This window comes from Solea solea, chromosome 3, assembly GCF_958295425.1.
Source record: "Solea solea chromosome 3, fSolSol10.1, whole genome shotgun sequence".
NCBI classification, from domain to species: Eukaryota; Metazoa; Chordata; class Actinopteri; order Pleuronectiformes; family Soleidae; genus Solea; species Solea solea.
The window spans coordinates 21,478,109-21,493,191 of NC_081136.1; the positions used below are offsets into that span (position 1 = coordinate 21,478,109).

Sequence of the window (15,083 nt, forward strand, 5' to 3'; positions counted from 1 at the left end):
AAGGAGTTGAGGTTGTTTGCAAGAGATGCATGGCTGCTACTGCCCACCTGGATGGTATTTTGGCAGGTGGTGGCGATGTTCATAGTAGCCATGTTTTTTAGGCCCTGCCAAGCTGAGCGGAAGTTCCCTTGTGTGAAGTTTCTTCCACTTTACTTTTGTATTTCAGCTTGGCTGCTTTAATGGCTAGCTTAACTCCGTTGTTGACCTCTTTCATCTCAGATTCGGAGCCAGTAAAAAAGACCCTCTTCTTTTTGTTGAGCTCCTTGGTAACCCAGGGTTTATTGTTGGTGAAGATTGTGACAGTTTTGGAGGGAATGGTGCTGTCCACACGGAATGAGACATAAGAGGAGACAGTGTCCACTTGCTCATTAAGGTTGTTGGAGGGGATTAAAAGGTTACTCCAGTCTGTGGACTCAAAACATACGTGGAGAGCTAGAATGCTGTCATTAGTCCACTGCTTGATGTTGTTAGTGACCTTCTAAACCCTCCTTATAATGGAAAAGTATTCGGGGATGAGCTGAACAGTATTGTGGTCAGCAGAGCCCAATCCTTTGGTATCTATGTAGCGGGGGAATTCCGAACACAGACGGCAAAGTAAACTGCAGAATTGTAGTAGCGTTAACAGTAGCTGCTGCTAGCGCTAGCGGGTATGCTGGACGCTAGCTTTGCTGGTCGGCGAAACAGACAGAAAAGTTAAAAAAAAAAGTATTACAAGGGCTAAAGACACACGATTACATGTACTAAGTATACTGGGTTGACAGGACACGGGAGACATGAAATAAAACAAAAAACATGTGAAAACTGCTCTACTAGCCGGTCGGTCAACCACATGAGCAGTGACCCGGACGCCCGGAAGTTAATCGCACTTACTATCATGTGTCTTTCTTCAAATGAACAAGTAGGGTTCTTTTGTTTAGAATCTTGAATCCGAGTTGAAAAGCTTCACTCCCCTAATTTGGTAACATAAATATATTCATAACAACCAAAAAAAATGGTCTCACTTTATATATAAGTTTATATATGTTTTTGGTCCTCATAAAGATATACATACAAGAACACACACAAATGACAATCATGAAGTAAAGGGAATTAACCTTTTACCAGCCTTATATTACATTTGTTTTTGTTTTTTTGCTAGCATTAGTCTGATATCTGTTTTTGTGTGTGTGTGTGTGTGTGTGTGTGTGTGTGTGTCTCACAGACTCAGAGAACAGCTACACACTAAGCTGCGGAGTGCCAGTCCAGCCCAGTAAAGCTCCACCTCAGAAGAGGAATACCACCACTGCCTTACCCACCTGTGCCGGTACAGTAGGCTAAGCATGGTGGGAAATGTAGTTTTCAGGGTTAGGTTGTATCAAGTGATCAAGCCTTTTCTCATATGTGTTAGGAATGCTAAATGCAACTGCATAAATACAGATACACTAAGGCAATGTTTAACCCTGCTTAAGTCCTTTGAGTTAAGTTGTACAATACTAAACTCCATAGAGGAACTCAAACATCAATATAAACATCTTATTTTAACTTCCTGATGGAGGCATCAGTAGATTAACAACTGTGTTCTTTGATGTAAAATTGCTGATTTTCTCTATGGAGTTTGGTGCATGGAGGGAGTGGTTTATGAAGCAATACAAGTCACAAATGGCTGTCTCTTGGCAAGGTAAAGCAGTGGAAATATTCATAATATATTGTAGACTTAAAGAGGTATAGGTGATCAGAATCTACTTTTTCACTGGAAACAGTTATTGAGGTCACTGAACTATCACTTATACAACCAAATCTTAATTGTTAATATGTTACATGCATCAGCAGCACAGGAGTACAAAACGCTGAGTCATCACTACAGAGATTGCCCCATGTTCCATTATCATACAGGTGGGAGGTTAGTGAGGAATCATGATGTGCTTGTCTGTGCAGAAACAGTAAAGGAGGCTTTGCAGATTGAAGTGGGATTGTGGGGTAACACAGACATCTGTGTCTGTTTATAACAGATGTGTGTAATATTATTTCATATGCAGATAAAGTGGTCAGAAACTTTCCCTTTGGCATGTTATTTTATTGATTTACCTGTTGTCACTACTCATGTCATGTTTGCCGTAACAAGTGCTCCATTTGTTACTGTCATGGACAGACACACTGGCTCCGCCCATCAAGCAGAAGGCCAGATTCAAGATCAAAGATGCCAAGTGCCACCTGAGGCCCCGCAACAAAGAGAAACACAGAGATTCATCCAGGCAGAACCTACAAGGTACAGCAGCTCTCACACTAATGTGAAGTCAACACTCATTCACCTCAGTGTGAGAAGAGCCATACACTCACACTTAATATAATAATATACAGTACATTTCAACTAAATGCACTTTATTATACATTCTGATATCACTGTTTATTTATTTCTGATTTAGTCAGTTTTACTCTTGATATTTCACTTTAATTATTTTCATTCCTCACTTCATGTATTTATTCATATTTCTTTTTATTCTGCTTATTTACATAATTGACTTATTTATTGCCTTTTATTCTTGCACTTAAAACTAAATGCTACACTTTGATTGGTTCATTTATTTATATTCTGTATCTTACTTTATGTATAATTTAACTATTTTACTTACTTATTATTTACTTATTTTATTTCATTTTATTTACCTTTACCTGCATCCATCTATTCTCTCTTTTTTATTATTATTGTTGTAATTATTATTATTTGTTATTATTAAACAAATAAATACACAATAATAACTACCCTAGGATTCTCATATGGAGGATAAAGCGATAGAAGATAATAACAAAAACTACTGCACAGTTAAAAATGATTAAACGAGTAAATGGTTTCACTGTTGTAAAATGTTATAATAATATAATAATTTGCCACATAGACATGAAAAGGAAGTTTAAAATCATCCACTGATGTCTCTGATTCCATGTGGACTTTTTCAAAACAAGACACAGATTCATTGATGAGCCATAACATTTAATTAAAGCCAATTACAGGTTATGGAATATGAGGATGTGTGTGTGTGCGTGTGTGAAGCACTTTTTTTTGTGTGTCTTATTTCCGGGTTCTCTGGTTTCCTCCCACAGTCCAAAAACATGCAGAGGTTAATTGGACACTCTAAATCGCACATTTCTGTGATTTAGAGTAATTTAGAGTGATTTAGAGTGTTTGTGAGTGAATGGTTGTTTGTCTCTGTGTGTTTGCCCTGCGATGGACTGGCTACCTGTCCAGGGTGTGACCACACCTGTCTCCCTATGTCAGCTGGGATTGGCTCCAGCAACCCCTGCAACCCTCATTGTGGAGGATAAAGACAATCAATCTTATGCCACACATTCACATCTTCCACTCTTCTTCTTCTCCTGCAGGAGGCCAGTTCCCCTGCACTGACGACTGCCAGGTGACGTTTGTCAATCTTAAATGTGACTCATCTAAGAAGCGGCGGCGAGGACGCAAATCCCCTTCAAAAGAGGTTTCACACATCACAGCTGAGTTTGAGATGGAGATGAAGGAGGAGGAAGCCTCAGGTGTAATATTTGTTCTTACCTGTTGAAGAGACTAGCAGATTAGAGATTATTTAAGATTTGGATTCTATGAAAACAATGTTTACCAATTTTTTTTTTTGGCTCAGACTCGTGTAATGTGGACTGCGTGCGCGAGAGGGTGAAGCAGAAGCTGCAGAGCGCCATGCGGACACTCAGGAAGTCCATCAACAAACAGCAGTTCTACATCCAGTTCTCTGGGACAGAATACGAAGTGGCCCAGAAACCATCCAGAGCACCAGAGGGCGCTGAGGCCTGCAGTACCGGCCAAGTGTTACGAGATGGGAAGTGTGGTAAGTGTGGAGGTCACCGGGAACTACTTCCTGTTAAAATAATCAGGTTCAGTGATTTCAATTACATTTTTAGTAGTTATTCTTATAAAATAAAATACACATTTTTGTGTTATTTTTAGTTTTAGTAGTAATTCTTACAAGATAAATACGGGATTGTATGTAATCTTTCATTTTCATACTCATCCTTCAAATTTATCACATAAAATACACGTTTGTAAAGTTAACATTCGTTTTAATAGTGTAACCGAGTGCTTGTTAGAGATGTGGAGCTTCCTTACATGAAGCAGCTGACTGGATTTTATTTTCTTTAAACACAATGGTCTCTCACCCAATATGAAATGTAAGATTTCAACCTGGCTTTATAAGAAAAGCTTATTTTTTTTTACTACTTCCTGTGTACACCTTTTCCTATAATGCTTGGGAATACAAACTACCTTTTTATACATATTACAGGTTTTTAATGTTATTTTTAGTTTTAGTACTTATTCCACAGCTGTCATAATACACTAGCAGTAACAGAAAGTAGTTCCATTTCACACATGCTAACAGATTGTTAGCAGTTAGTGACAAACATCAGTTGGAGTGACAGGAAGTGCCGACTACCCTGTGTCTCCCGCCTCAGTGAGCTGTGCTGTGGGGACGTACTACAGTGGAGAGCAGGAGCAGTGTGTCCAGTGTCCTCCAGGGACGTACCAGGACACGGGGGGTCAGCTGTCCTGTGAGCCGTGCCCCAGCACGGATGGACAGAGTGTCGCTGGAGCCAAGAATGTGTCTCAGTGTGGAGGTAACTTACCATCCCATGCTTGAATGAGGTTTTTGTTGACACACACAGTCAGTGTCTTGCACGGTGCTCAAACCTTACAACAAAATGCTGGTTCACACTCAGTGAAGAAAAATAGATTTTAGTATCTTAAAACTAGGCTCAACTAATAATCTCCTTGATCTGCTTACATCTACTTTGTCTTAAGCATATGTTGACTACTTTATCTTTCTTTTAAACAACACTTCCCAACTGAAAACTGAAGTTTGTAACTATTTCACTCCCCTGTACCAAAGTCCATCAAGAAAATCAGTGTTTTTAGCTCACTAGGACATTGGAGCTGCTGGTCTGCTGCTGCCACATTTGACAAGTTGATAAGGATGTCAAACGTGATAGGCAGCAGTGGATCAACAACGCCATGTGTTGTGACGTAAAATTACGGGAAAAGGTGTTTCATGGTGAGTTAAAGATGCAAAAATGTTTTTGATATCATAAACCAAAGCAGGATCCTGATCTTGAGCTGCTGCACTCAAAATTTGCCCTGGATAGGAATGGGTAATTAAAAGTGCTTGAATTTTGGGACAGAAAGAAGTTAAGTTAATCTTTAGGTAAATTCCACACGAATGCAGAACAAATGAAAGTCAAAAGAATTAGATAAATAGTTGTAATAATAAAATAACACACAACAAGGACAGAAGGCAGCATGTAAAAAAATAAATAAATAAAATAAACATCTGATATATGATGTAGTAGAAATATAGCAAAATGTCCGGTACAGAGTCTGTGGGAAAGAAAGAGTTTTAAAGTCGGGAGGTTCTAGATTTCACACTTCTGTACCTCCAACCTGAAGGTAGAAGTGTGAACGGTCCGTGTTGAGGGTGGGAGGGGTAGATGCTGTGGTGGTAGATGCTCTGTAGAGAGGGCAGTGGAGTCTTCACTACTCTCTGCATCTTAAGCTGAGTCAACACATTTAGACCTTGAGTTTGGCTGAATTGATCCTGCAAAGTCCTTGAAAAGTCCTTGCATTTGATTTCAACCAAGGTGTGGGAACAACCACATTTAAAAACACCTTAAAAAAACAACTTTTCTGTTTTATTAGTTTCTTCTGGACACTAATATGTTTTAAATGTTTCCGTTGCTTGAAAATAGTTGAATTCATTTTTCAGTGCATATGTGATATCTGCTTCGTGGTTCAGCTGTCAGGTCGTCTCATTTTCACTGCCTTAGTGCAAGAAGGTGCAATAAGTGTCTGAATTCATGGCTAATTCCAGTCAGCATGTGTTAATATTAAGAGGCTTACAACACCCTGTGGTCATTAAAGCAGACTGAGCGTGGGCAACATTCACAGTGTTAGTGTGCGCAGTCACCATCTCTTTGTTGAGATTATTCTGAACAATCCCTCTTATCTTGTATAACTCTCAGGTCAGTGTCCAGCTGGTCACTTCTCTGCTGACGGCTTCCGTCCATGCCATCCATGTCTGCTGGGCTTGTACCAGCCTGAGCCAGGCCGAGTGCTCTGCTTCCCGTGTGGTGGAGGCCTCATGACCAAGTACGAAGGATCAATGTCTTTCAGGGACTGTGAGGCCAAAGGTGAGGCCATGTCTGTTTTTTTGTGTGTAACTGCTCATGTGTCTTTAAGACCCCATCCAGACCTGGTGTGAGGGAATTGTATATCCATTGGTCAGTCTTTAGCATGATCAAGGCTTTGGAGAACAGTGAAAAGGGCCCTTGAGTCTGTGATGGGTAAAACTGAAGGAAATGTATTTGAATATATTTGGCCATATAATATGCCACGTTTTTAGGTGATGAATGATGACAAATTAAATTGGTAAAAACATATATCATTTATTTGTAACAAAGTAGCTTGAACAGTGGTGTCATCAGCAGGATAAGACATGTCTTACCCACAAAGATTCTTATATCACTCTATTATACTTTAATATATCCTTTTCTTTCCTATTGCAATCTTGTATGGGCAAGCACTTACAGATCGAACCTCAAACACCTACTTGAAATGATTTGTTAGAATGATTACACTCTGAACCACTTGCGCGCTCAGACCCTCTGTTTCAAAAACTTGCCATTTTTAATGTTTATGATATAAATGTGTATCAGATCTGCTTATTTGTGTTCCAGCAAAGAATGAATCTTTTACCTCCAGGTTTCTGTCATATATTTGTATCTAACAACCAAGTCATCAGCTACTCGACATGAAATGATTCCGATCTCCACACTGCTTTCTTTAGAACCACTCTTGGGCAATTTGTAATATGTTATCAAGATCCTCGTCTCTGGAATCAGCTACCTCACTATCTGAAAAAAATTAATTATTTAACATCATTTAACTCTCTAAATGTACCTTGTCAGTCACACTATGTCCCATCAAACCTAATAAGTCATCAATGTTATGTTGTTAGCCTTCTCTGTTCTTTCATTTATGTATGCATCTTTATTGTCTTACATTAATCATTCATGTATGTTTCTTTTTTGTCTCTCTTTATATTCACTGTATAATCATTCAGTTGATTGCTTATTTTTCCCACTTATTCTAGTTATCATTTTTTTTTTTGCCTCTGTTTGAAACAAATGTAGTTTTGTTTATGTCTTCATGGGAGAGTTTTTCATATAAACCCTCACAGGTTTCATATCTTTCCCTCGCACATCCCAATCATAATAATTGTTTATATTATTTTAAATTATATTTTTGTGCAAATAAAATAAAATAAATCAATCAATAAATAAAAAAAAATGAATATATTTAAATAAAATGATTTATTTGTAGCCACCACCACCTTATTAACACTAATCAACAATGATTGAAATAGCATTTTTGCCTCACCGGTTCGGATCTTGGTTAGCTTCCCGAGCTTTCTGGGGGTATTCTCCACATGGGGTTAACTTCATGTGAGTGTGGGTTCTGTGCTACTCTGGTTTCCTTCCACAGTCCAAAAACATGCAGTTTAGGTAAACTGGACACTGTAAATTGACCTAAACTGCATGTTTTTGGACCCAACCTTTCACCCAGTGTTAGCAGGGATTGGCTCCAGCACCTCATGATCCCCATGTGGAGAATGAAGCAGTAGATAATACATAAATGAAATACCAAAGATTGGGTCTGGCTGATCTGTATCACAGATTGTGTGATGTATCCTGACCAGTTATTGATGTGGTTATGCGGCTCGTACCGTATGTACACTGACTCTGTGTCCTCCCTCCCCAGTTCACTGTGCTCCTGGACACTACTACAACTCCAGTACCCACCGTTGTATCCGCTGTCCGGTCGGAACCTACCAGTCTGACTTTGCGCAAAACTACTGCATCACCTGCCCCGGGAACACCACCACTGACTTTGATGGTGCCACCAACGTCTCTCACTGCAAAAGTAACGTAGACCATTACATTTAGTATTTTAGAATCATCAGATTGACTGTTAATTCGTTTCACAAAGGAAAACAGTGGTCGTTTCTGCAGTCACTCTTTCTTTTGAAATGAGTTTAAGTGTGATGTCTTTCTGTTATCCTGTCCTCAGACCAGCTGTGTGGAGGTGAGCTAGGAGAGTACACAGGCTACATTGAGTCTCCTAACTACCCTGGAGATTATCCCTCCAATGTGGACTGTGTCTGGACCATTAACCCACCACACAAGAGGCGGATCCTCATTGTGGTACCAGAGATCTTCCTCCCCATTGAGGATGAGTGTGGAGATGTACTGGTCATGAGGAAGAGTGGTAATCAGATATTCTGATACATAAGCTGAAATTCTCATGTATATACAGTATATAAAAAACTGAGCAAGTGCAGTCTTTGCTGGGCCTCCTTCACTACAGCAGTGGTGTTTATACTCCAAGTGAAGTGGTCTTTCCTTCTATCCCGATTTCAACACTGATTGGTTTTCATGCCCTTAAAATTATATTGTGATCCATCATTACATAGGGGCCGAGCATTGGCCTTGCAAGTGAGGGATGTTGGTTTGAATTCCTGCCAGATCTTGCTGGAGTAACCCTGAGCAAGGTACCCAATCCCCATTATTAATTGGTCACCATTCTAAATTGACCGCATCCACAGGGGGGCCCACATCCAGTGTACCCCTAGTGTCGGTTCCAAGCCTGGATACATGGGAGAGTCAAAATATGTGAAATAGCAGTAACAACATTTGTCATGATATTTATGATGCAAAATGGATCTATTAATGGAAACCCCTCCATTTATTTCATTAAACTTAATTGTCTATAAGTGGCCTTTATTTAACAGGTGATAGATCTTTGCTCCTCCCCCAGCCCTGCCCACCTCCATCACCACCTACGAGACGTGTCAGACCTACGAGCGGCCCATCGCCTTTACCTCTCGCTCTCGTAAGCTCTGGATCCAGTTCAAGTCCAATGAGGGCAACAGTGGCAAAGGCTTCCAAGTTCCATATGTAACCTATGATGGTAAGTCATCTAATTTTTCAACATTTATTAAAATATAAAAGGAGATATTAGTTAAGTTTAAAATGGCTATGTTTCAGTCGATTAATGATTTAAGCCAAAAATAATCAGATTTTCACTTATCCAATATTGCTATCCTGTACCTAAATCATCAACGCAAACTTGTGTATGTTACATTAGGGTCTCAGAAAAGCAGGTCAGTGGTATGTCACATTCACAATTTGCTTCTTGCATACTATTATTATAGTAGTGTGGAACAAATATTGTGAATCACTACAGATAATAGAGGTGGGCCATGAGGTAATCATGAATAACAGTGTAACTTGGGAGTGCTGATTCTGTGGTAAAACCCACTTCAGGCAAATTGTATAATCACTTCAATCACAATTCAACTCTAATGTGTTCCAGAGGATTACCAGCAGCTGATAGAGGACATAGTGCGAGATGGCAGACTATACGCCTCTGAGAACCATCAGGAGATACTGAAGGTAATGACAAATGAACCATTCACTGTATTTCCAGTGTTACTTTGCCTCAACCTTAAATGCAACCCATGAATGTTCTTTTAGAGTAGAATAGAATGTATTTATGTCATTGCATTAAGAACAATACAACATTTAAAATGGCTCGCTCTACCATCACTCCCACACTTCCTCACACATACAAAATAAATAATATAAAGACTATAATTAAGTGCATAAGATATTAAAATTGCATTGTAGTGATTGCACACACATTGTTTATAGAGATAAGTTTAAGATGGTGGAAGTGGGGGCAGTTGGTTAGGGGGCTGAAAATTCAGTTGTTAGGATAGAAGCTATCCCTCAGTCTCGTGGTGTGTCACTTGAGGGCCCTGTGGGGCCTTCCAGGGTGTAGTAATGTGAAGACATGATGGAAAGGGTGAGGATTGTCACTGATAATTCTGCAAGCTTTGCTGGGACAGCATGACCTGTAGATGTCTTTCAAGGGGGGGTGGGTGGGATGTCCATTATTTTTTTCCTCTGGAGAGCTGCCCCGTCTGCCTTCATACAATTTCCAAACCATGCCAGGATAGAGTAGTGATCTCTGCCAAGGCTTAAATACTTTGTTGCCTGCATTTTGCATACTGGCACCTGTTTACATCTTGCATAAACATGACAACATTTAATCTTTTAAGATGTTCAATGGGACATCAATGGGATCTTGTTCAATGGGACTGAACCACGTTAAATTTACATTTTCCCCAAATACATAATCTGAAGAGGATCCGGCTAAAACTTAATCTGATGTTAGTGTGTCTGATTCTGCTTACACATACCAATATTTTCTTTCTTTCTTGTTTTTATGTCAGGGATGTCTTGAAAAATTGGGTTAGCGGGTAGATTCATAGATGAGTAGATTTAATGGGAACATTCTTTCAAAAAATTGAGATTGATCAGTCAAAAACTGTAGATAACATAACCTCCTTGGTGAAAGTAAATATTTGGCCGCAACATCAAGGGTTGTCTTCCATTACAAAATAAAGGCGAAAAGAATTTCTGTTCTTTATGATTTATCAAGCGTAGTGACATCCGTTGTACCCTGTATCTTTCTCACAGGACAAGAAGCTGATAAAAGCCTTGTTTGACGTACTGGCTCACCCCCAGAACTACTTCAAATACACGGCACAGGAGTCCAAAGAGATGTTCCCTCGCTCCTTCATCAAGCTGCTGCGCTCCAAAGTCACCAGATTCTTACGACCGTACAAATAGACCGACCCTCTCCCCCTTACTGTTCCGTGAAAGACCCTCATCATCCCATATCATTCCAGCTCCCCTGCCTGGATCAAATCATCGATGTGCCCATTCAGTGACTTAACATCTCGGTATTTTATATTTGTCCTCAATTAGTCACATGTAGCCTTTCCTCATCTTTGACCCCTTTATGTAGTAATATATGATTAACCCAGCCCCCTCCTCTTAGTGCTGCTTTTTCTCTAAGGTTTGACTGATATGGGTTTTGAAAGGCCAGTATTAATAATTTAATAAGGTTGTGGAAGAACCATGACATATTGTGTGTGTATATATTGTTTTAAATTTGACACTTGATTGTTGAATTCAAAAATTCAATACAGATTAAAGAATTTTTAACCAAATCAAAAATATAGTCTTTACAGTGATATATACTTTACAATGGATTTCAAAACAATGATATAAATAAATCACTGTCACTGTATCTTCAGACACAGCACTGATCCCCACGAGGCCTCATCAGGTTTTACCATTACATAAAGTTAGAGCAGACAAAATTACTCTTATAAAATGCCATTTTTCTCCATTATACATCATAATTCACTGTACAGAAGTGGTATGGAGCAGCAGTTAGTTGAATATTGGGAAATTAATACCTTTTTAAGCTGGCAACTCAAAGGTCCAGTGTGTAGAATTCAGATATTGAATACAATGTTTATAATTATGTGTCTTTGATTTATTCTTACCCTGAAACCTTTAAAGTGAACTAGGAGTGGGTCCTCTTCCATGGAGTCTCTCATGTTGTACCACCATGTTTGTACAATAGCCCTGAATGGACAGATTTAAAGTGATGTTTCCTGAAGACCACCATAGTTTCTTATATACACATGGGAGCCAAAAGATCATGTAGGCTCACAATCTGGCAACTTAACTTTGACATATGAAATCTACACAAATTTGATAGTTAGCATTTTGATAGTATAAGTATACCTGTTAGCTTTCTTGCTAATGGTGCACTGACATACTTGGTGGAAGCGTCTGTTGAAATGCTGCCTAGTCCCCTGCTTGCACTGGAGAAGCTAAGAAATCCATAACTTTCCAAGCAGCAGTGGAAGTGCAAGAGATATTTTTTATGCTAAAACAGCAAACTGCCCAAAAGAAGGTTTACCATTTTTTGTTTTTGGAGTGCACCCCCAAAACATCTTGCATCAGCCTTGACATGATACTGATTTAGCAGTTTCTTATATCTGCCTCCAGCACATGTATGTGTGATTATAACTTAGTACTTGGACCATTTATTAACTATAAATCATCCATAAAGCATTCATGAAATTCATTGCTTAATAGAGTGTAAAGTGTGAATGCTAATTTGGGGGTTGGTGTTTTTTTTACTCTTTCTTGATTGGGTGTCGTGACTCCTGGTCCACACTGGTCCTCATAAAGGCAGATACTTGTTTGAACTCGAAGACAGAGCCTGTCTTTATGTTAGCTTGGCTAACGATTGGAGGTCTCCTTTCCACCTGGCATTAGAATACATTTTCTGTGATCAGATAGTGATTGAAGCAGGGGAAGAAGATGTCTTTGACAAGCGGAAAACCAATCTTGTTGCATTACACTTTTGCAGTCCACGCTTGGGTGTATGTACTTACATGTGGTCAGGCGTTATTTAATTGCAATCCAATCACAGCAAACACATTTAAATGCCAGGTGTAAAGGGGGCTGTAGTGTTGCAACAGGGCAGATGAGGGCTGAGAGAGGGCCTTCAAAATCAACCTATTACATTACTCCACAACAACAACAACAATTTAGTGAGAACCACCTTAAATGTTATGATTTTTTTTGTGCTTTTAATCTGTAAAGATTCAGTAACATTAGTCATTTGAGGATACAGTAAAGTGTTTGTCCAGTATTAAATAAAAGGCCAGTATCAGCAAACCCATATGTCAGTCAAACCCAATTTCTGCATACTTGATATTATATGTTCTATTCTCCTAATGGTCCGTTCCATTTGAAGTCGGAGCTCTGAATTTATAACTCAGATCAACCTCGCTTAGTTAGGATTCCAAAAGGGCTGCCACTGTGCAAACACTGTTGCTTTTATCGTTAATAGCACTTCTGTCACATTTGTTTCAGTGTCAGTGTGCACCAAATTCCATGTAGAGCATTGTTATCGACTGGTATTGCTAACAGAGCCTAACAATGGCTAGTCCGGGGTACGTTTGTGTTTCAGACGTCTCGACTGGAACGTAGTGAACTTGGGAGTAACGCTACTCCCAGTTCCGGGTTCCGATGTAGATGGAACGCAGCAAAACCATTCCCACATTTCTGCACCGTCCCTCACTATTTTGCTTTTCCCCTTCTTCAACTTTCATCACGTTATTTCTGCTCTGCCTTTGTGTCATTTTGTTTTTGTAATATTTATACTGAACATGTCTGAAGCCCATATCACAGACGCTATAGATACAACATAGGTATGAGCATGGAGGATGTGTACGTGTTTGTTGAGATACACAGGTGTCAATACCTTCAGAGTGAATTGATTTGTCCAGATTTTTTTCTTGTTTTTAATTTTTTGTCCTGATGTGCACACGACAGTAAGGTGAAAACATTAGGTGCACTTAAAAACACATTTTAACATGGGAATTATATATATAAAGCAATGTAAACCATTGGGTGCTTTAGCTGTTGCCTTGGAGCACAGCGAAAGGATGAAATGGGGGTGAATGAAAGTCTATATTATAATTTTCTAAATTAAAAAATACATATGTAACAAGATGAGATAAACTACCTACAAGTAACAGAGTGTTACTTTAGAGATAAATGTTTGTGATGTAACTAATATTTGGAGCTTTAATTGCACTTGAATTATATATGTTAAACTTACGTGGGGGGAAGTTACATTTGTTACCTTTGTTACGGTTTATGTGTGTTGTTTTGAAATGTGCCACATGTGGCAGCGATGAGCGAGAGAGAGAGAGAGAGAAAGATGTTTTCCTGTTGTTGCCCCAAAACAGCAAAACCCCCACATTCATGCACACGGCGAGGAAAAGCATTAACATCTCACAACCTGAGTTTGTACGTGACAAGAAAGCACACAGAGGAAATAAACGACGGCGTAACATTACACCACACTGCAGTGCCCAGTCCTGCTTTCATCCCTCACTCATGTCCTATAGCTGCCAGAGAGAGGAAGCATCACCGTAACGGCTTCTTGTATGATGGCACCACATACATACAGCACTACTACAGTATATACAGTAGTAACTAATATGTGCATTCATCAGTTTGCACTCTCGCTCCATTACGTACAAAGTGAAGTGTGTATACTATGCTTTTCTTTTATAACCCAACTAAATGTTTTTTGTGTCGTTCCCATTGGTACTTACTGTACATGTCTATGAAATCCTATACTGCATATCAGAAATGGAGACTATATCTGCACAATGCGAATGGAGTTGTGAGTGTTTGGTCTGGAGGTCAGTGTTAGGGAAAGGGACACAGTCTGTCTGAGTGTGTGTAACACTTGCTGCTTAATCCGGTGAACATTTTCTGTGTTTTGTTGTTTATAAAAAAAAATAGCTTCACTCCGACGAATGATATAAAAACATGTGTATGTAACATTAATGTTTCTTTAGAGAATCAGAGCTGATCAAAACCCATTGATAGTGGATGAAATCACTATCTTGCATGTTTGAGCTCATTCTTTTTCAAAGCACACTTAAGGTGTTCGTTGATTTCAGGGCACTGTGGAATTCAATTTGTTGAGATTTGCAGCATAAATAATAAAGAGAACATCCAACCACAGTGGACAATGAGGGGCTTAGTTTATTGTACTTTTCTAAGTTAAGTTTTTTGGTGTGTTGCAAACACTGGGTCGGGACCCAAAGAGGGCTCCCAGGAGATTGCAAACAAATTTGCAGCGGTTTCCTAACCTTTTAGTTCAGATTTAAGATTTTCGTTTACTTGGAAACGATTTGTTTACCAATTAAAAACAAATACAGATACGGCTGCAAATGCAGTGTTACATATATATATATACAAATTTGCTCTTGTTACGATTAATGTTTGTGATTTGGGTTACAATAGTTTGCCATAGAGGTTTCATCTGCAACACTGTGCACTTACACTTAGTTACACTTAGTTGCTACACTTTTCTCGCACTGTTTGCAGTCAAATCTGGATAATGTTTAGCTTTCCAGGCAGCCATTCAAACAACAGCCAATCAAATTATTTAATAGAAAATGTCAGCACAGTTGTAGCCAATTAGGTTTATGTGTTTAATATCAAACAGTACACCATCCAGGTAAGGTTGCTCTCCATGTTGTCTGTGTAATTGATGGATAGCATGCACCCAATTTCATCCC

The 15,083-nt window shown here is 39.2% G+C and overlaps 1 protein-coding gene across 2 annotated transcripts in view; it reads left to right on the plus strand.

Moving 5' to 3' along the window:
* Positions 1 to 12,358, plus strand: part of scube1 (signal peptide, CUB domain, EGF-like 1) — a 139,579-nt gene extending 127,221 nt beyond the window's left edge. For both annotated transcript variants that reach the window (XM_058625065.1, XM_058625066.1), the window contains 11 exons: positions 1,202 to 1,303; positions 2,129 to 2,245; positions 3,358 to 3,516; positions 3,621 to 3,824; positions 4,447 to 4,608; positions 6,007 to 6,174; positions 7,805 to 7,966; positions 8,114 to 8,311; positions 8,861 to 9,013; positions 9,419 to 9,498; positions 10,588 to 12,358. In XM_058625065.1, the coding sequence (XP_058481048.1) occupies positions 1,202 to 1,303; positions 2,129 to 2,245; positions 3,358 to 3,516; positions 3,621 to 3,824; positions 4,447 to 4,608; positions 6,007 to 6,174; positions 7,805 to 7,966; positions 8,114 to 8,311; positions 8,861 to 9,013; positions 9,419 to 9,498; positions 10,588 to 10,740 (1,658 nt within the window). In that variant the 3' untranslated portion in view covers positions 10,741 to 12,358. The remainder of the gene's footprint in view (positions 1 to 1,201; positions 1,304 to 2,128; positions 2,246 to 3,357; positions 3,517 to 3,620; positions 3,825 to 4,446; positions 4,609 to 6,006; positions 6,175 to 7,804; positions 7,967 to 8,113; positions 8,312 to 8,860; positions 9,014 to 9,418; positions 9,499 to 10,587) is intronic.
* Positions 12,359 to 15,083: the final 2,725 nt, after the last annotated feature.